The sequence below is a fragment of the Mobula birostris genome, chromosome 18 (genome assembly GCF_030028105.1).
Source record: "Mobula birostris isolate sMobBir1 chromosome 18, sMobBir1.hap1, whole genome shotgun sequence".
Taxonomy (NCBI): Eukaryota; Metazoa; Chordata; class Chondrichthyes; order Myliobatiformes; family Myliobatidae; genus Mobula; species Mobula birostris.
The window spans coordinates 52,719,294-52,745,656 of record NC_092387.1 but is presented as its reverse complement, the minus strand read 5'-3'; the positions used below and the strand labels follow the sequence as shown (position 1 = coordinate 52,745,656).

Below are 26,363 nucleotides of genomic sequence, written 5' to 3'. Positions count from 1 at the left end.
ATATTAAAGCTGATTTTGGCCCAGATCTCCAAAAAGTAAAATTCTCACTCTGATCAAAATTATATAACTTGTGCGGCCAAATAGAAAATTGGATGAAAGCAAGGCTACTCTTGTGCCCACAGGGCAAGGACACAAGCAGTCTGCTTGATGGTTTATGACTTCTTACCATGCATAAAGTCAATATGTGATACCAAAGGGGAAGTAATACAGTGCAGTTGAGTGCGTCAATAGGAGACTGAACAATCATGACTGGTATATGTCTTTGTCAAAGATTAAGGAACTAGTGGAAACATTAATGTGTTAGTAAAAGCATGGACACATCCTTTCATTACTTTATACTGATTTATTATTCTCATACTCATAATTTCTTATATCTGAGCATGGATTCTCAAACTGCCTCTGTGACTAATTTCTCCAATGACAAGTCTTCCATCATTCATTGTTTAAGCTTGGGCATGAAGAGAACACATCTGCAGAGGAAGTGCTAAGACTGCTCCTTATACTTAAACAAGATTGAAGGGGAGAAAAATGATAGATGGAGGGGCAAGGAAAAATACCCATTATTTATCCACATTCTCAAATGCTGTAATATATGAACTATAGACCATCTCAATCCACTTTAGTTCAACAATTCAGAATATGTTTTCAAAATATATTTCCACTTCCACTTGATGGGCATTGGTAAGAGCTTGACTAGGAGGGAGGCTATAGAATAAACAGAGGAGGTGCTGGCAGATATATGTGATTCAACGTTAGCTACTTGTGAAGATCCCAGAGACTGGAAAGTTGCTAATGTTGGTAAAGTGTAGCAAGGACAAGCCAAGGAACTGCAGGCTGGTCAGCCTGACATCAGTAGTGGGAAGGTAATAGAGGGAGTTCTGAGGGACAGGATCGACCAGCATTTGGATAGATGGAGTCTGATTAGGAAAAGTTAGCATGGTTTTGTGTATGCAAGATAGTGCTTGGTGAACCTTTCAGTGCTTTTTGAAGTACCTAAAAAGGTAGGTGAAGTTGGGGTGGTGGATGTTGTCTATTTGGACTTTAATAAGATAATTCAACAAGACCCCACACGGTAGGCTGGACTTGAAGGTTAGGTCCTGAGGAATCCAGGGAAAGCTAGTTATGTGGATTCAAAATCAGCTTGGATGCAGAAAGTAAAATGTAGTGGTTAAAGGTTATTTCTTGGAATGAAGGCCGGTGTCTAATGGTGTGTAGCAGGGGTTGATGTTGAGACCCCTAAAAACTAGTTGTTTACATACACGATTTGGATACAAACACAAGGCTCCATCACCCAGTTTGTGGACAACATGAAATTAGGAGCTTTTATTGCAAGTGAAGAAGTTTAATGAAGATTATAGGGGAGGCTTGATCAGTTAAGGAAGAGGGCCAAGGAGTGGCAAATGGATTTCAAAACAGATAAATGTGAGGTGATACATTTTGCATGGGGACTATAATGGAACAAGTGCATAGCTCGTTGAAAACTTCATCACAGGTAGAAAGACTGCTGAAAAGGCATTTTCACCAGTCAGGACACTGAGTCTAGGAGATAGGACATTATGTAGCAGTCATTTACAGTAAGTCATTGGTGAGGCTGCACTTGAAGTACTGTGTACAGTTCTGGTTACCCTGTTGGAGCAAAGACATGTGCAGAAGAGTGCAGAAAATATTTACAAAGATGCTGCTAGGACTAGAATGCCTGAGTTGTTGAAAGAAGTTGGCCAGTATGGGCCTTTATTCCTTGGAATATATTAGAAGAATGAGAGCTGACCTTATAGAAATGTTTAAAATTATGAAATGCATGGATAAGGTGAATGGAAACAGTGCTTCCCCAGGGTAGGAGAATCCAAAAGTAGAAGATATAGATAACCATATAACCATATAACAATTACAGCACGGAAACAGGCCATCTCAGCCCTTCTAGCTCGTGCCGAATTCTTACTCTCACCTAGTCCCACCGACCTGCACTCAGCCTATAACCCTCCATTCCTTTCCTGTCCATATACCTATCCAATTTTTCTTTAAATGACAACATCGAACCTGCCTCAACCACTTCTGCTAGAAGCTCGTCCCACACAGCTAGTGCTCTCTGAGCAAAGAAGTTCTCCCTCATGTTACCCCTAAACCTTTGCCCTTTAACTCTCAAATCACGTCCTCTTGTTTGAATCTCCCCCACTCTCAATGGAAAAAGCCAATCCACATCAACTCTATCTATCTCCCTCATAATTTTAAGTACCTCTATCAAGTTCCCCCTCAACCTTCTACGCTCCAAAGAATAAAGACCTAACTTGTTCAACCTTTCTCTGTAATTTAGGAGATGAAACCCAGGCAACATTTTAGTAAATCTCCTCTGTACTCTCTCAATTTTATTGACATCTTTCCTATAATTCAGTGACCAGAACTGTACACAATACTCCAAATTTGGTCTTACCAATGCCTGATACAATTTCAACATTACATCCCAATTCCTATACTCAATGCTCTGACTTATAAAGGCCAGCATACCAAAAGCCCTCTTCACCACCCTATCCACATGAGATTCCACCTTCAGGGAACTATGCACCATTATTCCTAGATCCCTCCGTTCTACTGCGTTCTTCAATGCCCTTCCATTTACCATGTATGTCTTATTTTGATTAGTCCTACCAAAATGTAGCATCTCACATTTATCAGCATTAAGCTCCATCTGCCATCTTTCAGTCCACTCTTCTAAGTGGTCTAAATCTCTCTGCAAGCTTTGAAAACCTACTTCATTATCCACAACTCCACCTATCTTAGTATCATCTGCATATTTACTAATCCCATTTACCACCCCATCATCCAGATCATTAATATATATCACAAACAACATTGGACCCAGTACAGATCTGAAGCACACTACTAGACATCGTCCTCCAATTGGACACACAGTTATCCACCACTACTCTCTGGTATCTCCCATCCAGCCACTGCTGAATCCATTTTACTACTTCGATATTAATGCCTAACGATTGAACCTTCCTAACTACCCTTCCGTGTGCAACCTTATCAAAGGCCTTACTGAAGTCCATATAGACAACATCCACTGCTTTACCTTCATCAACTGTCCTAGTAACCTCATCAAAAAATTCAATAAGATTTGTCAAACATGACCATCCATACACAAATCCATGTTGACTGTTCTTAATCAGACCCTGTCTATCCAGTTAATTATATATACCATCTCTAAGAATACTTTCCATCAATTTACCCACCACTGACGTTAAATTCACAGGACGATAATTGCTAGGTTTACTCTTAGAACCCTTTTTAAACAATGGAACAACATGGGCAATACGCCAATCCTCCGGCACCATCCCCGTTTCTAATGACATTTGAAATATTTCTGAAAGCAGCCCCTGCTATTTCCACACTAACTTCCCTCAAGGTCCTAGGGAATATCCTGTCCAGACCCGGAGACTTATCCACTTTTATATTCCTTAAAAGCATCAGTACTTTCTCTTCTTTAATCATCATACTTTCCATAACTACCCTTCTTGTTTCCTTTACCTGAAACAATTCAATATCCTTCTCTTTAGTGAATACCAAAGAAGAGAAATTGTTCAAAATCTCCAGCATCCTTTTTGGCTCTGCACATAGCCGTGCACTCTAAGGGACCAATTTTATCCCCCACTATCCTTTTGCTAATAATATAGCTGTAGAAGCCCTTTGGATTTATTTTCACCTTACTTGCCAAAGCAGCTTCATATCTTCTTTTAGCTTTTCTAATTTCTTTCTTAAGATTCTTTTTACATTCTTTATATTCCACGAGCACCTCATTTACTCCAAGCTGCCTATTATTTATTGTAGATCCCTCTCTTTTTCCGAACCCAGTTTCCAATATCCCTTGAAAACCATGGTTCTCTCAAACTATTAACCTTTCCTTTCAACTTAACAGGAACATAAAGATCCTGTACCCTCAAAATTTCACCTTTAAATGACCTCCATTTCGCTATTACATCCTTCCCATAAAACAAATTGTCCCAATCCACTCCTTCTAAATCCTTTCGTGCCTCCTCAAAGTTAGCCTTTCTCCAATCAAAAATCTCAACCCTGGGTCCGGTCCTATCCTTCTCCATAATTACACTGAAACTAATGGTATTGTGATCACTGGACCCCAAGTGCTCCCCAACACATACCTTCGTCACCTGCCCTATCTCATTCCCTAACAGGAGATCCAACACTGCCCCTTCTCTAGTTGATACCTCTATGTATTGCTGCAAAAAACTATCCTGCACACATTTTACAAACTCCAAACCATCCAACCCTTTTACAGAATGCGTTTCCCAGTCAATGTGTGGAAAACAGGTGGGAGTAGAGAGAGCAGCGCGCCTGCGTGTGCGCAGCCCTCCGGTGAAAAATGATATCGTATCTGTTAAATAGGGGTTGTGAACAATTCTGATTTGATGGAGAATGGACGTGAAAGCACAGAGGATCATCTGGAGAAATTTCTGAAACGCTCGTTTGCTGCTGTCGTTACTGCATGGTCGGGAACCTTTCAGAGGGTAGGCCTCAAAATCCTCGGCTTTGCCTGCTGTTGGCGACCGAGGTTGAGGTTGAATCGTTCGGACAGAGATGGCGCTCAGCACTCGGTGTCGGAGAGCTGATCAGAGCTTGAAGTTTTCGGATGACTCCGAGTCGGACTGTGGTCAGCATGGCAGGAGGGTTTTTCTTCCTTCTCCCATCTGCATGAGATGTGGGACATTTGAGAGACTTTGAACTTTTACTGTGCACATGGATTTCTTCCTCAAGTTATGGTATTGTTGCACTGTTGTAGCTATATGTTATAATTATGTGGGTTTGTCAGTGTTTTCAGTCTTGGTCTGTCCTGTGTTTTGTGATATCACACCGGAGGAAATATTGTATCATTTCTTAATGCATGCATTACTAAATGGCAATAAAAGAGGACTACGTGTCTTCATAATCTAAAATTAAAATCTCCCACATTTAGGGTAGATTTAGGGTGAGAGGGGCAAGATTTAAAAGGGACCTTAGGGGAACATTTTCCATGAAGAGAGTGGTGAGTATGTGGAACGAGATGTCAGTGTAAGTGGTTATCGCAGGTATAATGGTATTGTTTAAGAAGCACTGAGATAGGTACATGGAAGGGTGGGCTTTGAGGAATATGGGCCAAATGAAGGAAATTGTGACTAGCAGGGAGGGTACCATGGTCAGCATGGACTGGTTGGGCCAAAGGATCTGTATTTGTGCTGTATTGTTCTATGATTTTATATGGTACAAGTAAATAAATAAATAAGTCATAGACACATTCTTTCAATTTTTACCGATGGAAACAAAACAAATTCTACACCTTATCACCCCATCACACTCCTGAATAGAAAACAGCAATATTTGCAATGCAAAAAATTTGTATAGAAACAGATGATTTCTATTTTGTTTTCTTAACCATCAGAGTGTTAAGAATTTTGCCAGTTAACTCCAGTCTAGTTTTATCTGACATTCTGGAGATTGAAGATTGCTGGCTACGTGCTAAAGTGCTGCATTCCTCAACTCTTACTACTTGCAACAATTTGTTTTGGAAAAATACAGCTGTCAGTTATGAGTAAATCCAGGGTACCAGGTATAAATTACTTTTCTTACAGGTTTTCCATGACGTCTCCCTGTCGTCTCGCATATGGGCTCCTCTGCAGTTCCACTATCTCACTGTGCAGACTCATGATTTGTTCTTCCAAATGACCAATCTCAGCAGCCTTAAAAAAAGTCATAGTTTTTGTAAATGAAGCCATCTGCAGATTCTATTAATGCAACTGTCAACAATAAAGCAAAAATCATAATTAAATAATTGGATTATTCATTGCATGGAATATTGAGAGAGGTTTTGGGCCCCATATCTAATTGTGAACACAAGAGATTCTGCAGATGCTGGAAATCTTGAGCAACACACCCAAAATGCTGGAGTAACTTAGCAACTCAGGCAGCATCTATGGAGAATAAACAGTCAACATTTTGGGTCTAAATAAATCCTGATTAAGGGTCTTACCCAAAATTTCGATTGTTTATCCCTCTCCATAAATATTGCCTGACTTGCTGAATTCCTCCAGTGTTTTGTATATCTGAACATGAGTGGTTCTGGACCCCGTATCTAAGAGATGAAGTGCTGGCACTGGAGAAGGTCGACAAGTTTACAAGAATGATCCCAAGAATGAAAGGGTTAATGCATGAGGAGCATTTGATGGCTCTGGGCCTGTACTCGCTGGAGTTTAGAAGAATGGCGGCGGGGGGGGGGGGGTCAGTTTAGAAGAGCAAGTCTCATTGAGATTTACTGACTATTAAGACCTAGATAAAGGGTTCATGAAGAGGATGTTTCCAATGGTGGAAGAGTCCCTTCTCTGTGATGAGGAGGAATTTCATTAGCCAGACAGTGCTGAATCTGTGGAATTGATTGCTACAGACATTCGTGAACTTGGCATATTTAAATTGGAGGTTGGTAGGTCCTTAGTGAGTAAGGGCATCAAAGGTTATGGGGAAAAGACAAGAGAATGTAGTTGAGAGGGAAAATAAATCAGCCATGATTAGCTGGAGAAAACTTGATGGGCCGAGTGGTCTAATCCTACATCTATGTGTTATGGTCTTAATAGCCGATGGGATGAAATGAACTGTCAGTAAGTGCATGCACTGCTACATGAAAACTTTTATTTAGCAGTCCATTGATGTTCAGGATGACTTCCCACATTCCAGTGCCTAACGCTGCCTGATGAAACCATAATGGAAACTGTAGTCTGTACCAGGAGGTGCTTGGCAGGTAGTGCTCTCCTTCCACTTTTACTACTAAGCTAAAATACAAAACACAGAATGCTGGAAATCATCCACAGTTCAGGCTGCACGTTTGGAAAGAGAAGCACAAGTCAAAAGTAGTGAAAAGAAACTTGTTAAAGTGCAGGGAGGTTTGTGAGACAGAGTATGTGAAAGGTTAGAATTATGGTATGTCTTCCTGCTCTGCATTTCACAACTCCTACATTCTTTTGTCTACAATCTGATTCTTTATTTGCTCCTATTCACTCACCGCTCAGATCAGCATGCTTATTCCCATGGTCAGCCCAGCCCAGTTTTACTCAGAGAAATTCCCCCCCTCCAACAACCCTGCAATTTAACAAACTCTAATTTCTCTTTCACCCTTCCAACAGTCTTCAACTTGAAAGTTTAATTCTGCTTTGATGTTGCCTGACCTTTGGAGTATTTCCAGCATTCTCTGATTATATTTTAGATTTCCATCATCTGTCGCTCAAATGCCATCCCAAATGCTCCCTCTCTTTTATGAGCTGTCATGGCCCATATCATCCCTTCAATCAGTGGGGATATTACAAATCTCCCACCCACCTCCCCCAAGGAGGTTTGGAGAAAATCTGTGAATCATTTCCTTTGCTCACTTGATGATCCCTGAATCCCTTTCCATGGCCAAACTCAAAGTAACCAGTTTGCTTTGGATTCCAGTGAAAGATATGCAAAGAAGGATGTGGAGGCTGCGGAAAGCGTACAGAGGAGGTCCACCAGGATACTGCTTGAATTGGAGTGTAATAGTGATAAGGAGAGTTTGGATCAACTTGAGTTGTTTTTTTTTTCTGAAGAACATGAGACAAGGGGGCAACCTGATAGAACTATAAAAATAATGATGTGAGGCATTGATAGAGACTTTTTACCAGGGTGGAAATGTCAAATACTAGAGGGTGTAGGTTTAAAGGTGAGAGGGGAAAGTTTACAGGAGATGGCAAGACAGGTTTTATTTTACACATGGAGGTTCCTGTAATGCGCTGCCAGGGGAGGTCGTAGACTACAATAGAACATTTAAGAGGCATTTAGACAGTGACTTGAACAGGCAGAACAGAAGGATATAAAACCATATACAGGTGGGTGAGATTAGTTAGACTGGCATCATGGTTAGGATAGATACATCGGGCTGAAGGGCCTATTCTGTTGCTGTTCTATGTCTGACATAATACATACTGTCTTATTTAATCTAAATGAATCTTTGTGATAAAAGCTTTAATGCTAGAGAAATTGGCTTGGCAGAAGCTACTAATGTTGATCTCCGTTCCTGTAAGTTTGCAGGATTTTTGCAAGAAGCAGTTGGCAGTGCCTACTGACTACTTTGAAGAATCTGATCTAGTCAATTTATGTCTCAGAAGCATGGACAGACATACATGAATTACACTGAAAGTGAAAATACCCTCCCTACCATCTGCCAGTATTGCCCACTTCTCAGTTTGTCCCTAAATTACTAAAATGTGCAGAAGGGACACAAGTCTGTTAGCTGGTGTCCAGCGAAGAAAATTGGTAAATTGGTTTATTGTTGTACTCAGATACAGTATGTATACATATGTTCATTTCATTGAAACAGTGCAATAAGTTAGTACAAGAAGAAACAATAACAAGAAGTGATAAGAGTTAAAGAGAAAGTGCAGTGCAGGCACACAATAAGGTGCAAGGCCATGACAAGGTAGACAGAGATTAGGACTCAACTTATCGTACTAAAGGGCCGTTCAATTGTCTTACGAAGCAGCTTAATACAATTTCTGAGACTTTATTGACAATTTATTTCATTTCCTAAGTTCTATAGACAGGATTGTTAATTTTGTGTGGAAATGTATTTTAATCCTTCCACTTTCTCTGGAAGACATTGTGCTGTTTTGACTGTTTATGAGACCATCTACCCAAGGCAAGCTCCTAAACCTAGGAACCTACAATCAACGTTACAATAATGCACATACTTTACTAAATTAAAAAAAATCAATTACCAAAAAATCTGCTTAGAGATAAGGTGTGGAAGACACTATTTACCCTTCTCCAATATTAATCTAATACTTTCCCTCATCAGCTCCCCCAGATCCTAACACTCATGCATACTCTGGTGCAATTTACAGTGGTCAATTAACCTAACAACCTGAACATATGCGTGATCTGGGCAGAAACCAAAGCACCGAGGGAATATCCACATAATTATTAGAAGAAAGTGCAAACATCACAAAAAACAGCTCAGGCCAGGATTGAACCTGGGCCTCTGAGACTGTTACTTTGTTTAATTAAAGAATGGGAAAAACTTAAAATTCACAAAGTAGGATCCTAACAAAAAATATGCAGCCAGAGGAAAACACAAATATTTGGAAGTGTTACACATAGGATAGATGGAGAACTTAAAGGATTTAAGAGTATTCATTGTGTCTTGTCATGGAAGCTGGTGACACTGTGGGCTCTCTCCAACATAATCCTTGCTGATTTGGTTTGCACAAACGATGCATGTTTTGACATACACATGATAAATAAATCTAATCTTTATGACTTTGGCACCCCTACCCATATTGTACAGGAAGAATGACCATCCTTAATACATAAGCCAAGCATGTAATTCTGACCCCTTGTGAAAGAAAGACAAATGGCATGCATCCCAGCCTACCAATGAATATTTCCTGAGTGCGTCAAACATCACCAGTATAGTATAGACAAGTTACTTAATAGAAATAAAATACCACTTCACTCGTCAATCTGTACCAGAAGACTGAAGATTGGATTTGTTATTTTTAAATTATTCCAAAACAGTCAACCACCGGTGAAGTACATTAGGAATGGCTGCTATCAGTCTTTATTAAAAAAATTTAAAAATCAATAAAATCTGTGATTTATTCACCTGTTTACAAGCCTCTGCTTTCTCTTCCATTTCTTTCCAAGCTTTCAGCATTTTTTCGGAAGCTAAGAATACAAATAGACCATCTCGATCTAAATTCATAAGGAACTCAGCAATAAATAACATACAGAACCTTATATTTCAAAGTTATTTCCTAAAAATATATAACTACAAAAAAGAATCACGTTAAATGAAGTACAATAAATAAATGTGGATTGAGACCTGACTGATGGTGTGCAATGACTTCCCCATGTCAAAAGAAATCACACAAAGACAACTTCTACTCTACAAGATGAAGTTTGGCACATGAAATATCAGGATCCTTGTAAGCAGTTCAAAAATGACAAAATTAAAGCTTCTGCTTCTGTCGTTGGTTCAGAAAAATAAAGTACAACTTACAACTTAGTAGGAATTTATTAGGAACAGAAAGAAGGGTATACTTTAATGACCTAGTGTCTCTGCTCCCACTCTCCAGCCCACTTTCACTCAAGGAAACATTGCTTTTTCAATACACACTGACTTGCTGGACAACCTATGCCACAATTCTTATGTCCACTTTTCCTATTCGTAATTAATATTTAAACTTGCAATTATATGGATGAACCTTTCACTCTGCTGATCAGTTTGCTTGGCCAACTATGTTACCTTTGGTAACTATGCTACATGGTTCAGTGGGCAGTTCTCTTGTCCAAATCAGAACTTTGCAGGTACAAGTTTCATGGGCTTCGTGTCTATGGACTCACTTCCATTCTTAATGCCGTTGCTTTCTTCTATTGTTTTGCATGATTTATGTGTTTCTTTCTTTCTTCTGCACCTTGAGTGTTGGTCTTTTCTTTTACTTGGGCTCTTTAGGGCTTCTTGTTTTGTGGGTGCCTGTAAGCAGACTTTTGACTTTGAACTCAAGTCTTGAGTAGCAAAATGTAGGCTGACACTACTTCAGTACTGAAAAAGCTGCCCTAATGGAGATCCCTTCTTTTAGATGACACTTTTCACTAAACAGCCATTCATCCTTTCTGGTAGACATAAAAGTTACTTAATCAGTTGAATTCCACACCTATCCATGATGGTGTTTATACTTGTGTCTCTGAATCTATAACTCATGTCCATAATTCTGGTTTTAGCTCAGTAACTTGGTTGTAAAAATATAACTATCTAATAAAAATAAATCAAAATGAACTTTGTCTCATATATAAAACAGCAAACCTTGGTACCAATTCAATAAAATACAGGATAATGCGAGGCAAATCCTTTGTAGTTCATACATACATATTGCACATAATCATGGTTAACAATAACATTGTTTTCTCAGTGTTAGTTCTACCACTAGCTAACATCATTGACATCACTCTTTGTAACTAATTTAAGAGAATAAACCTTGAATACCTGTAACTTATTCCACTACAACAAAATGCTGTTTTGTAACTGAGTTGCCAGAATGATTACTGAGCACAAGTACATTTTAACTTGAGTCATTCCCTTGAAAACATCGTGACAAATTGATGGTCATTCTTGCCAAATAACCTCATAATTTAAGTGAATCTGAATAATGCTTTCAGTTAGCCTTGTTTTTGTCCTTTATATGGAAAGCCTGGATATCACTGACTGAAAAACCGAATCTATGGAGTAGAGATAAATAGCTTAAAAAGATGGAAAGCTTATTTTTTTTGGCTTATTTTGTTATGTTTTAACTTTGTTTTATTGGTAAAAGAAGATGGAATGCCTGCAGATACTTATGCCTAACAAAAGATTTTATTTATATAGTACCTCTCATGACCTTGGCTCTCACAAACCTATTTACAGTCAAAGAAATGAAATGCAATTCGCAGTCATATTACAGAAAAACTTGCCGAAAATTATATACACAGCAAGCTCACATAATGATTGTGATGCTGGCCAACTGAAAATTTTTTTGTGAAGCTGATTGAGAATAAGTACTAGTCAAAACATTTTTTTTGAACCAGAAAAAGTTTGCTGCCTTTACTTAGTCAGGCCGTTGAGACCACAGACACACCATGGTGGCTGTTTCTACACAATTCAAAGAACATCTGGGCTGTGTTGGCATTGCCAGTGATATCTGTACTCCCTAAATTAATAGTTTTTTGGTTGAATATTGATATTCAAAATATAATAATACATGATTTCATCCAAATAAATTTTATTATCAGTCAGGAAGCTAAAGAAGGCCAATAGAGCTAAGATTTTAAAACTCCCTTTTCTCAAGCTCTCAACTTTTGTTTTTCCTTCATCATGACCAATCAGCAGCTAATGTCTTTAATTGAACTCATCCCACCTTAAATAACTTAGTTTAACTCTAATCATCTCCTCAAATCCAGGAACTGCAGCATAGCCAATATCCAGTTGAATTTGTTCAGACAAATTGTGGGAAACCCAATGCATCACCGGCACCAGCCTACCCATCATCAAGGACACATATACTGCAAGCTGATGGTAAAAGGTGAGCAATATCATAAAGGGTCCCACGCTCATTGCTCATGGACTGTTTGTCCCACTCCCATCAGGGAGGAGGCTATTGTGCAGCATCACACGACAAGACCACCAAACACAAAAACAGTTAATTCCCCAAAGTTGTCAGGCTGATCAACTATTTCACCCATTAACCCACTTCAACCCACTCTCTACCACCACTACTTTATCACTTCCTGTCAGAATCACCTTAGCTACAGATACTCCTTTACCATGTGTCATTTTAATCTCTGAGTGCAAGCTCACCTAACCATTATGATTTTATTTATCCTGTTCCTTAAGCTTGTATTTTTTAATGCTGCATCAGATCCAGAGTAACAATCACTTTGTTCTCCTTTACACTTGTACTGAAGAAGGACAATAAACAACTTTGGATCTTGAAAAATCAGATCGAGTTTCAGAGGTACCTTATTTTCAAGTATTTTGGACCTAAATGGAGATAAGTTCACTGTATGCACGGAGAGAGGTACAGAGGGCATGGTTTTGTTTTTGAAGTGCAAACGATTGTGTGTTTGGGGAAAACAAAAGACTAAGAACAGTCACAGCGGAAATCAGTCCGGGCCTCAGTAGGGAAATACAGTCACCAGTAATCTAAAGGAAATGACCTCAAGAGATTTTGTTTATTAGATTCATGAGTAAAAGACTGCTCGTGTAATTTAAATTCTATATGTTTAAATGATCCTAATTGTACATCAGTTAACAAATGTTCCACTGTGTAATCTTGTCCCTATGATGTTTTTCTCTGTAATAGAAGCACACTCACTGGGGATCAATGACAGATGAGCATTTTTCCAGTCAGATTATTCCTACAAACCAATCATTATGCTAACAATCAACAAGCATTCCAACTAAACATATCTGAGTACTAACTGTACAAATTCATGAAATTTCTGTTTCTATCTGCAGTTGCATCAAACCAAAGACCAGTCAGATCAGTCATACAATTAAACACAACCTATAAGATTACCACAGAATATCACGGAGTAAAAGAACACAGGATTGTTTGTAATGTAATTACCAAAAAATCTATCAATAAACATAAGATCTTAACACATTCAGAAAAAAAATTAATAATACCTACATATCCCATATGCCATTTGCTCGCTGTATTTTTCCAGATCAAGCTTAATGCTGGACTGAAAGAAATCCAACCTAGCCTTCAACTGCTGAGAATTAGAAAACATTGTTGTTTTCATTTTTGTAAGGTTATTGTTGTAACGAAGCAGACTCAACCTGCAAATAAATCATAATTGTAATCAAAATGAAATTCATCTGAAAAAAATTGGATTTACAAATTAAAAACAGAAGTTTCTATTTAAACAGTGTTCATTGCTACAACAAAAAAATATTGACATTGAGGTGATTGGCCAACAACCTTTCAACATAAATCAGTAGCTGTAAACATACCAATAACACAGTAACACAGCTAGTTGAGCCAGTGCCTCTCAGTGCCAGAAAGCCAGTTCAAACCACATCTTGGGTGCTGTATGTGTGGAGTTCATGTGTTCTGCGACCAAGTGGGTTTCTAATGGGTGCTCCTGTTTCCCCCATATCTCAAAGGCATGTGAGTTGGTAGGTTAACTGCCCACTGCAAACTGCCCCTACTGTGTAGATGAGTGTGTAAAATCTGAGGGGAGTTTAACAGAATGTGTGAAATTTTTAAAAATGATATTAATGTAGGATTGGTTTAAATGGGTGAATGATGGTCTTGACAGACTCCCCGGACCGTAGGGCTTGTTTCCATACTCAATGACTTCAAAATACTAATCCCATGAATTTGTATGAAATAAATCACAAAGTGGTATATCTGAAGTAAAGAATTTGCAGCAGTGATAAAAAACATCTACCTTTTCCTGAGTATGGCAGCAGCTTGGTATTTCTGCACGCAACACCATAAAACGGTAAGATATAGGAGCAGAATTAAACCATTTGGGCCATTGAGTCTGCACCACCCCTTCATCATGGCTGACTCCATTTTCCTCTTAGCCCCAATCTCCTGCCTCTCCCCTGTATCTCTTCATGCTCTGACATCAAGAATCTATCAAACGCTGCCTTAATTGTGTATACAGATTTGGCTTCCACGGCTGCCTGTGCCAACAAATCCCACATATTTTCCACTATCTGGTGAGAGAAGTTCCTCCTCATGTCCATTCTAAAAGGACGCCCCTCTATTCTGAGGCCATGTCCTCTGGCCTTAGACTCTCCCACCACAGGAAACACTTGCCTTCCTCACCACAGACTCAACCTGCAAATTAACCATTAGATTCCAAGACCCAAGTCCCTTTGCTCTTCAGATTTTTGTATTTTCTTTCCATTTAAAAAATATTCAATGCTTTAATTTCTTCTACCAAAGTACATGACCGTACACCTCCCGACCTTCTATTCCATCTGGCACTCCTTTGCCTATTCTCATAATCTAAGTCCTTCTGTAGCCTCTCTACTTCCTCAAAACTACCTGGCCCTCCACACATTTTCATATCATCTGCAAACTTTACAACCAAGCCATCAATTCCATCATCCAAATCTTTGACATACCACGTAAAAAGAATCAGTTCCAACACAGACCCCTGTGGAACACCCCTAGTCACCGGCGGCCATCCAGAAAAGGCTCCCTTTATTCCCACTCCTTGCCTCCTGCCAACTAGCCATTTGCTTCGTCCATGCTAGAATCTTTCTTGTAATACCACGGGCTCGTAGCTTGTTAAGCAGCCTCATGAGTGGCACCTGGTCAAAGGCCTTCTGAAAATCCAAGTACACACCATCAACTGATTCTCCTTTGTCTATCCTATTTGTTATTTCTTCAAAGACCTCCAACATTACGTCGGGCGAGGTTTCCCCTTGAAGAAACCATGCTGACCACGGCCTATTTTATCATATGCTTCCAAGCACCCTGAAACCACATCCTTAACAATCAACTCCAACATCTTCCCAAATGCTGAATTCAGACTAACTAGCCTATAATTTCCTTTCTTCTGCCTCTCTTCCTTCTTGAGGAGTTACTATTGCAATTTTCCATTCTACCAGAACTATTCCAGAACCTAGTGCTTTTTGAACGATCATTACTAAAGTCTTCACGATCTCTTTAGCCACCTCTTTCAGAACCCTGGGGAGCACATCATATGTCTGGTCCAAGTGACTGATCTACCTTCAGACATTTCATAGAACCTTTTTCCTAGTAATGGGAACTTCACACAGCTCTTGACCCCTGACACCTGGAACTTCCACCATACTGCTAGTGATTTCCTCAGTGAAGAATGATGCCAAACACCTGTTCAGTTCGTCTGCTATTTCCTTGTCCCCCATTACTATCTCTCTAGCATCATTTTGAAGCAGACTGATATCCACACTGACCTCTCTTTTACACATTATGTATATGAAGAAACTTTTGGTATTCTCTTTAATATCATTGGCAAGATTACTTTCATACCCCATCTTTACATTCTTAATGACCTTTTAAGCTGCCTCTTTTGGTATTTAAAAGCTTCTCAATCCTCTAACTTCCCACTAGTTTTTGCTCTATTATATGCCCTCTCTTCCGCATCTTTGTTGGCTTTGACTTTTCTTGTTAGCCACGGTTGTGTCATCTTGCCTTTAGAATACTTCCTCCTCTTTGGGATGTAAATGTCCTGTGCCTTCCAAATTGCTTCCAGAAATTTCAGCTATTGCTGCTCTGCCACTATCCCTGCCAGTGTCCTTTTCCAATTGATTCTAGCCAACTCCTCCCTCATGCCTCAGTAATTCCCTTTACTCCACTGTAATACTGATATATCTGACTTCAGCTTCTCCTTCACAAATTTCAGGATGAATTTGATCACATTATGATCACTTTCCCCAAGAACCCTAACCAATTCTGGTTCTTTGCACAACACCCAATCCAGAATGGCTGATCTCCTAGTGGACTCAACCGTGAGCTGCTCTAAAAAGCCATCTCGTAGGCACTCAGAAATTCTCCCTCCTGGAATCCAGCACAAACCTGATTTTCCCAATCTACCTGCATATTGAAATCCCCCAATCTAATGTAACATTGCCCTTTTGGTATGCTTTTTTAATCTCCTGTTGTAATTTGTAGACCATATCCTTACTACTGTTTGGGGTTCTGTATATAACTTCCATCAGGGTCTTTTTACCCTTGCAGTTCCTTAGCTCAATCCATAATGATTCAACATTTTCCGACACTGTCACTTCTTTCTAATGACTTGATTTCATTACTTACCAACAGACCAACAGCACCCCCTCTGCCTTCCTACATAGAACATAGAATAGTACAGCACAGTACAGGCCCTTCAGCCCACAATGTTGTGCCGACCTTCAAACCCTGCCTCCCATATAAGCCCCCACCTTAGATTCCTCCATATACCTGTCTAGTAGTCTCTTAAACTTCACTAGTGTATCTACCTCCACCACTGACTCAGGCAGTACATTCCACGCACCAACCACTCTCTGAGTAAAAAACCTTCCTCTAATATCCCCCTTGAACTTCCCACCCCTTACCTTAAAGCCATGTCCTCTTGTATTGAGCAGTGGTGCCCTGGGGAAGAGGCGCTGGCTATCCACTCTATCTATTCCTCTTATTATCTTGTACACCTCTATCATGTCTCCTCTCATCCTCCTTCTCTCCAAAGAGTAAAGCCCTGGTGAGATGACCAGAACTACACACAGTACTCCAAGTGTGGCCTAACCAGAGTTTTATGGAGCTGCACCATTACATCGCAACTCTTAAACTCTATCCCTCGACTTATGAAAGCTAACACCCCATAAGCTTTCTTAACTACCCTATCCACCTGTGAGGCAACTTTCAGGGATCTGTGGACATGTTTACCGAGATCCCTCTGCTCCTCCACACTACCAAGTATCCTGCCATTTACTTTGTACTCTGCCTTGGAGTTTGTCCTTCCAAAGTGTACCACCTCACACTTCTCCAGGTTGAACTCCATCTGCCACTTCTCAGCCCACTCCTGCATCGTATCAATGTCTCTCTGCAACCTTTGACAATCCTCTACACTATCTACAACACCACCAACTTTTGTGTCATCTGCAAACTTGCCAACCCACCCTTCTACCCCCACATCCAGGTCGTTAATAAAAATCACAAAAAGTAGAGGTCCCAGAACAGATCCTTGTGGGACACCACTAGTCACAATCCTCCAATCTGAATGTACTCCCTCCACCACCACTCTCTGCCTTCTGCAGGCAAGCCAATTCTGAATCCACCTGGCCAAACTTCCCTGGATCCCATGCCTTCTAACTTTCTGAATAACCCTTCCGTTTGGAACCTTGTCAAATGCCTTACTAAAATCCATATGGATCACATCCACTGCACTACCCTCATCTATATGCCTGGTCACCTCCTCAAAGAACTCTATCAGGCTTGTTAGACACGATCTGCCCTTCACAAAGCCATGCTGACTGTCCCTGATCAGACCATGATTCTCTAAATGCCCATAGATCCTATCTCTAAGAATCCTTTCCAACAGCTTTCCCACCACAGATGTAAGGCTCACTGTTCTATAATTACCCAGACTATCCCTACTACCTTTTTTGAACAAGGGAACAACAATCGCCTCCCTCCAATCCTCCGGTACCATTCCCGTGGACGAGGACATAAAGATCCTAGCCAGAGGCTCAGCAATCTCTTCTCTCGCCTCGTGGAGCAGCCTGGGGAGTATTCCGTCAGGCCTCAGGGACTTATTTGTCCTAATGTATTTTAACAACTCCAACACCTCCTCTCCCTTAATATCAACATGCTCCAGAACGTCAACCTCACTCATATTGTCCTCACCATCATCAAGTTCCCTCTTATTGGTGAATATCAAAGAGAAGTATTCATTGAGGACCTCGCTCACTTCCACAGCCTCCAGGCACATCTTCCCACCCTTATCTCTAATCGGTCCTACCTTCACTCCTGTCAGCCTTTTTATATCACATAATTGAAGAATGCCTTGGGGTTTTCCTTTACCCTACTCGCCAAGGCCTTCTCCTGCCCGCTTCTTGCTCTTCTCAGCCCCTTCTTAAGCTCCTTTCTTGCTTCCCTATATTCCTCAATAGACTCATCTGATCCCTGCTTCCTAAACCTCATGTATGCTGCCTTCTTCCACCAGACTAGATTTTCCACCTCACTTGTCACCCATGGTTCCTTCACCCTACCATTCTTTATCTTCCTCACCGGGACAAATTTATCCCTTACATCCCGCAAGAGATCTCTAAACATCGACCACATGCCCATAGTACATTTCCCTGTAAAACCATCATCCCAATTCACACCCGCAAGTTCTAGCCTTATAGCCTCATAATTTGCCCTTCCCCAATTAAAAATTTTCCTGTCCTCTTTGATTCTATCCTTTTCCATGATAATTATAAAGGCCAGGGAGTGGTGGTCACTGTCCCCCAGATGCTCACCCACTGAGAGATCTGTGACCTGACCCGGTTCATTACCTAGTACTAGATCTAGTATGGCATTCCCCCTGGTCGGCCTGTCCACATACTGTGACAGGAATCCATCCTGGACACACTTAACAAATTCTGCCCCATCTCAACCCTTGGAACTAATCAGGTGCCAATCAATATTAGGGAAGTTAAAATCACCCATGATAACAACCCTGTTATTTTTGCACCTTTCCAAAATCTGCCTCCCAATCTGCTGCTCGGTATCTCTGCTGCTACCAGGGGGCCTATAGAATACCTCCAGTAGACTAACTGCTCCCTTCCTGTTCCTGACTTCCACCCATATTGACTCATAGGAGGATCCTGCTACATTACCCACCCTTTCTGTAGCTGTAATAGTATCCCTGACCAGTAATGCCACCCCTCCTCCCCTTTTTCCGCCCTCTCTATCCCTTTTAAAGCACTGAAATCCAGGAATATTGAGAATCCATTCCTGCCCTGGTGCCAGCCAAGTCTCTGTAATGGCCACTACATCATAATTCCATGTATGTATCCAAGCTCTCAGTTCATCAACACACATCAAAGTTGCTGGTGAACGCAGCAGGCCAGGCAGCATCTGTAGGAAGAGGTGCAGTCGACGTTTCAGGCCGAGACCCTTCGTCAGGACTAACTGAAGGAAGAGTGAGTAAGGGATTTGAAAGTTGGAGGGGGAGGGGAAGATCCAAAATGATAGAAGACAGCAGGGGGAGGGATGGAGCCAAGAGCTGGACAGGTGATAGGCAAAAGGGGATACGAGAGGATCATGGGACAGGAGGTCCGGGAAGAAAGACAAGGGGGGGGGGGGGACCCAGAGGATGGGCAAGAGGTATATTCAGAGGAACAGAGGGAGAAAAAGGAGAGTGAGAGAAAGAATGTGTGCATAAAAATAAGTAACAGATGGGGTACGAGGGGGAGGTGGGGCATTAGTGGAAGTTAGAGAAGTCAATGTTCATGCCATCAGGTTGGAGGCTATCCAGACGGAATATAAGGTGTTGTTCCTCCAACCTGAGTGTGGCTTCATCTTTACAGTAGAGGAGGCCGTGAATAGACATGTCAGAATGGGAATGGGATGTGGAATTAAAATGTGTGGCCACTGGGAGATCCTGCTTTCTCTGGCGGACAGAGCGTAGATGTTCAGCAAAGCGGTCTCCCAGTCTGCGTCGGGTCTCGCCAATATATAAAAGGCCACATCGGGAGCACTGGACGCAGTATATCACCCCAGTCGACTCACAGGTGAAGTGTTGCCTCACCTGGAAGGACTGTTTGGGGCCCTGAATGGTGGTAAGGGAGGAAGTGTAAGGGCAGTGTAGCACTTGTTCCGCTTACACGGATAAGTGCCAGGAGGGAGATCAGTGGGGAGGGATGGGGGGAACGAATGGACAAGGGAGTTGTGTAGGGAGCAATCCCTGCGGAATGCAGAGAGGGGGGGGGGAGGGAAAGATGTGCTTAGTGGTGGGATCCCGTTGGAGGTGGCGGAAGTTACAGAGAATAATATGTTGGACCCGGAGGCTGGTGGGGTGGTAGGTGAGGACCAGGGGAACCCTATTCCTAGTGGGGTGGCGGGAGGATGGAGTGAGAGCAGATGTACGTGAAATGGGGGAGATGTGTTTAAGAGCAGAGTTGATAGTGGAGGAAGGGAAGCCCCTTTCTTTAAAAAATGAAGACATCTGCCTTGTCCTAGAATGAAAAGCCTCATCCTGAGAGCAGATGCGGCGGAGACGGAGGAATTGCGAGAAGGGGATTTTCCTTCGCTACATTGACGACTGCATTGGCGCTGCTTCCTGCACGCATGCAGAACTCGTTGACTTTATTAACTTTGCCTCCAACTTTCACCCTGCCCTCAAGTTTACCTGGTCCATTTCCGACACCTCCCTCCCCTTTCTAGATCTTTCTGTCTCTGCCTCTGGAGACAGCTTATCCACTGATGTCTACTATAAGCCTACTGACTCTCACAGCTATCTGGACTATTCCTCTTCTCACCCTGTCTCTTGCAAAAACGCCTGGCCTGCTGCATTCACCAGCAACTTTGATGTGTGTTGCTTGAATTTCCAGCATCTGCAGAATTCCTGTTGTTTTTGTCTCAGTTCATCACCTTTGTTCCTGATGCTTCTTGCATTGAGGTACACACATTTCAGCCCTTCTACCTTACTGTCTTTACACCATTTCCTGTCTGTCCTTTTGATAAATTATGTATCCTTGGACATTAAGCTCCCAGCTATAACCTTCTTTCAGCCCACAGAACCTCATTTGTTCCTCTGATTAAGGAATCTCCAGTTAACACAGAACCCTCTTTACCTTTCTGCTCTTCTAAGCCACAGCACCAGACTCAGTGCTAGACACCCACCCCCTGGTAGTTGTCCTCCTCAATACTATCTAAAGTTGTATACTTATTATTGAGGGGAATGGCCACAGGTGTACTCTGTACTGTCTGTGCATTTCTCCTCCTTCTCCTGACAGTCACCCAGCTACCTGTCTCCTGCAAACTAGGGGTGACTACCTCCTTGTAGCTGCCGTCTATCACCTCCTCATGATCCCTTATAAGTCAAGGAACATCGAGCTGCAGCTCCAGTTCCTCATTACGTTCTCTCAGGAACTGCAACGCAGTGCACCTGGTGCAGATGTGTTTATCTGGGAGACTGGAGATCTCACAGACTTTCCACATCCCACACAGAGTACAAAACACTGCCACTGGAGTCATTCTTACTAATCTACTAAACCCTAACAGATGAGGATTGAACAAATAAGGATAGAGAGAGAGGGCAACTTACAAGATAATTTACCTCACCCAAACCTGACCTTGCCTTAGCCTGATGAGCCAAAGCCACTCTAAACACTGGCACACTCAAAAGAATGGCCACTCCACTTGCACATGAATTATTCTTATTGGCCCTTTCTAATAAATCCCTCTTGCCGATTGGTCACTCCTGAACTCAGCAAAACTGTCGCGAAACTCTGCCTTCAAAATCTCGATTGCCCTCCTGATTAAAGGGTAGCTCTTCTTACATACCCCAGACGTGTGAGATTTACTGGCGAAATCGCAAAATTGTTGTCAGTGGTTCAGCAACGTCTTGATGGTTTTGTTTGCTGCCACTCGTGCGGTACAACTACTCCAAAGGGAGCTGCTAACTGGAGCAGAACGTTTAACTCACAGCCTGTACTACAAAGTCCTTGGCTTCCACTCATTTAAGTTACACCTCTATATAGTTTCCTTCATATTAAGTTTATGGTATTTCAGCTTCTACCGTAATCATCCATAATTGCTCAAATCTCCATTGCTTCCTTTTGAGAAAGGTAGATTTTGTTTTGTTTCATGGGGCTACCTAAGAGAACTCTTTAATGTGACAGGCAGTTCAGTCAGACTGATGCTATCACAGTTGCTGGGTTCCAGAGATCCAAGTTATGTCAGCCTTGCCTCAGGTATTTTACACAGATTACTAGATCTTTATGCCCATCAATTTAGTGATGAGGACCATTTCTTGGATGCTGATTAAGTTCTAGACTCATAAATGCAACTGTAAAGCTAACTAAATTTAATTTTTACCAAAATATTCATCAGCAAATGTACTTTAACAGTTGTCAATATATATTTGAAGTCTCATACACATTAATGAAAATGATTTATTACTCAGAAAGCAAAACCAGTTTTGAAACAAAACAAGCTATATTTACATAGCTAATTATTGTGAGGTAGTAATAATAAGTGATAAATAATAAATAAAAAACTAAATAATAAATTATTAATGGGTAATATTAATATTCCCTAAATATGCCAAAGGCTTGATATTATTAGGCTATTTTTAAGTAAGAAAATATTGCCATCTCACTTATCTAAAAAGCCATCAAGTCTAAACACATCCAGTCTGGAAATGGAATCATGCCTGTCAGGAAATAGCATACTTGACACATGCTGTAGGAAAAACAGGATGTTGACTGCAACAATCATGTTCTTATCTCATATTAGCTCCCTGTCTGAAAGTACTTTAACTCACTGGGCAGAAGGGAATATTCTATTATTGAGAAGAATAAGACGATTTGTAGGAAATAAATTTATTTCAAATAAACACATTAATAATACTCTTCCATTCTCAATAAAATTTTGATTATCATCTCTGTATCACTCAGAAAAATAGGAGTTCTCCAAGGAAGTAAAATTATCATCCTACAAGGCATAGTGAAAACAGGAAGTACAAGGGGAAGTATTTTCATATAAACTCTTCTTGGGCTTCCAGCCGGATATGGGTATCGATTTCAACCAGTGTTTGATAACAAACTCTGCCATCTTCATCAGGCATGATGCCTGGGTATGTCTAGTCCGGTGGTATATATAACCCCGTCATTTGTCCCTCCTGATTGATCAGTCCTCACCCAATCAGGTTTCCGCTGTTCCACCTTGTTTATAATCAAATTCCAGTACTTACTTACAGCAAGACCTTCATCTTTGTTAAAATTCTTATCCTCTACTTTTACTCTGTTGGGATAGTTTGTATATTTCCTGAACTGCCTCACAGTGTTTCTTCACAAAACTAGTCCACCTAGAGCAGTGATGGACCTGTCGATGTACTCCCAATCTACAGGAGACAAGAGGGTTAACAATTCCAGGCGAAGAGACAGTTGTCTGTCTGCGTTGATGTTCAGAGTGGATCTAATGTGATGGATACACTTCCTAGTCAATGTTTGGCTAGCTTGGTACACAACCTGTATAGCCACCAGAGAAACCACTGCAGGATGCAAGCTCACAAACTTATGGATGATGTCCTTGGCCTGCCATCTCAGAAGGAAGGCTAAACTTTATGTAATGATTCAAAGTGACGAATATTGCAGTGAAATCCCTCCCCATAGAGTTAGGTGAAAAACGATCTAGTGCTTTTCCAGCGCATAGGACTCTTCACCAGGAACTGTCAGCCCTCCTGTCTCCTATTGACTTCAACAGGTCCACCGCTGCCCAAGGTGAACTAGTTTCATGAAAGAACACCACGAGGCGGGTCAGGAAATACAACAAACTATCCCAACAGAGTAAAAGTAGAGTAAGCACTGGAATTCGATTATGAACAAGGTGGGACAGCAGAAACCTGATTGGATGAGGACTACCCAACCAGGAGGGACAGACGACAGGCTATATATATATATCACCGGACTAGACATGCCAAGGAATGATCCCTGATGAAGATGTCAGAGTTTGTTATCGAAACATCAGTTAAAATCAATACTTGTACCCGGTTGGAAGCCGAAAAAGAATTTATTTGTCGTATATGCCAGAAAAGCACTAGGTCATTTCTTAATTTTCATATCTTCACAATTCCCAAAGTACATGTGAAGCAGTACCACCTTATGAAATTTCAAATCCTGCAGGTTAACGTATTAACTCAATGAAACAGTACATTTTAACTCATTTCTATAGCCCCGGTTCACAATATACTGTAGTTTTTTGCAATTATAGAAATGTTTCATTTATAAATATAATATTTAATATTTGTTTTTTAAATCTTCATAATTATGCATCATCTACACAAAAATATATAATGTGGAAGTTCCACTTGCTGAAAAGTTCCAGCAATTGTGACAATTATGAAAGAACTTATTACTTCAAGACATTTTATACAATTCTACTTAAAGTTAGAACATGACTCTGGTGTCCTAGGAAGGAAGGAGGAAAGCCAATTGGCAATTCTGATTTATTCACCTACCTCTCCCAGTAACCTTTGATGTCCTTACTGATCAAGAACCTATGAACCTCTGCTTTAAATATACCTCAAGCCTAGACCTCCACAGCCATCGGTGCAGTGAATTCTATTGATTCACCACCCTCTGGCTAAAACAAATCCTCCTCATCTCTTTTTTAAAAGACGTGCTTTTATTCCTAGACCCTTGTACTAATAGAAACACACTTTCACAATTAACCCGCCATGATTTTCTCAGAATCGCTGAAATTAACTGTTAATTTCCCATTAAAAGCTTCACATGAAGTAAAGCCTAGTAATTATCAATGCATGTTTCTTTTTAACAATCACTTTCATCTGATAAAGAGGTTAATATTTAGAGGCCAAGATTCTATAATTATAAGTACTCTTGGCAAGTTTTAAGAATAAATAGTTTTTTCCCTTAATTTTCTTTTTCTTCTTTTATTTTCATTCCTCTGAATTTATTTTCCTGTACTGTATTTCATCACTTCTAATTAACCCTCCTTGGATCTTCCTTGTGATTTTGACCTTAAACTTTAAATCTTATAAGTACACAAAGAAGTGAATATACATTCAGGATTTTCTTCATCTGATTGTCTACAGCTGTATGATGTTGGGTCACTGGTCCAGTAATGACTTACATTGCAGCTCTTTGGCCCTGGAACAATCTGCTGTAGTCGTCCTTCAATCCACAGACATAATTCACTGCTTCACCCCACACCTTCCTCAGTTGTACATTGGGCAACATTATCTTAGCATCACGCACTATAAAACATTAATTACAATGCAGTTAAAATGTAGCATTTCCAAATTTCAATTTTGACAGCAAACCTTCAAGAAATTAAAATTAGTTCAAAAACCCTTATTTGTCATTTAGGTTCATTAATTTAACTCAGTGACCACTTTATTAGGTACACCTGTTAATGCAAATATCTAATCAGCCAAACACGTGCAGCAAATCAATGCATACAACCTTACAGACATGGTCAAGAGGTGCAATAGTTGTTCAGACCAAACATCAGAATGGTGTAGAAATATGATCTACGTGACTTTAACAGTGGAATGATTGCTGGTGGTTTGATATCTCAGAACCTGCTAATCTTCTGGAATTTTCACATACAACAGTCTCTAGAGTTTACAGGGAATAGTAAGAAAAACAAAACACATCCAGTGAGTGGGCAGTTCTGTGGGCGAAAATGGCTTGCTAATGAGAGAGGTCAGAGAATGGTCAGACTGCTTCAAACTGACAGGAAAGCGACAGTAACTCAAATAGCCACACGTTGCATCTCTGAGTGCCTATGTTGAACCTTGAAGTGGATGGGTTACAGGAGCAGAAGACCAAGAACATACTGTACACTCAGTGGCCACAGTATTAGGTATGGAAATGTATATAACACAATCAATTTAGTTACATTAACATATTCCCACTTCTGTCTTTAAGAAGTTTGTATGTTCTCCACGTGACCACGTGAGTTTCCACCAGGCGCTCCGGTTTCCTCCCACAGTCCAAAGATGTACTGGTTGATAGGATAATTGGTCATTGTAAATTGTCCAGTAATTAGTCTAGTGTTAAATCGGGAGTTTCTGAGTGGTGCAGCTCGAAGGGCCAGAAGGACCTATTCCACACTGCACCTAGTAAATAGGATTACTTTTAAGATTCTAAGGGCTACAAAATGAAAACCTCATTACCCACTTTTTTTCTTACTATTCAACTGCAATTTAAGCATTTTTAAACATTTCTCGCTCTCAATACAGATTTTTTTCTATTTGTTTCAAATATGCCTATAAGCAAACGTGACTCTTTTAGCCAAAACCTTCTCAAACTATGCAGGATAAATCTTGTTACACCTCTTTACAAGCTCCTTATTTGTACTTTGGAGATATGGTATGGTAATTTGAACATTGATATCTGAGTTGTTAGTTTAGCTCGCCACTGTATTTTTTTCTCTTGCACATTACTTTGCCCAGATGGTTAAAGTCTTAAATACACTGTAATCTCTGAAATCTCTTAAATCTGCAGTCCCGGGACTAATTTAATTTTGTTTCCTATGGATTTTGCATTCCTTCAAAATCTACCTTATTATGATATTGCACCTCACTGCCCATGGGCACTGCACTTTCTCCACAGC

General features: G+C 40.6%; 1 protein-coding gene across 4 annotated transcripts in view; it reads right to left on the bottom strand.

Moving 5' to 3' along the window:
- Positions 1-26,363, bottom strand: part of chuk (component of inhibitor of nuclear factor kappa B kinase complex) — a 94,710-nt gene that overhangs the window by 22,007 nt on the left and 46,340 nt on the right. For all 4 annotated transcript variants that reach the window (XM_072282697.1, XM_072282696.1, XM_072282698.1 and 1 more), the window contains 4 exons: positions 24,876-24,999; positions 13,218-13,369; positions 9,656-9,717; positions 5,617-5,726 (listed from right to left, as the gene is read on the bottom strand). In XM_072282697.1, the coding sequence (XP_072138798.1) occupies positions 5,617-5,726; positions 9,656-9,717; positions 13,218-13,369; positions 24,876-24,999 (448 nt within the window). The remainder of the gene's footprint in view (positions 1-5,616; positions 5,727-9,655; positions 9,718-13,217; positions 13,370-24,875; positions 25,000-26,363) is intronic.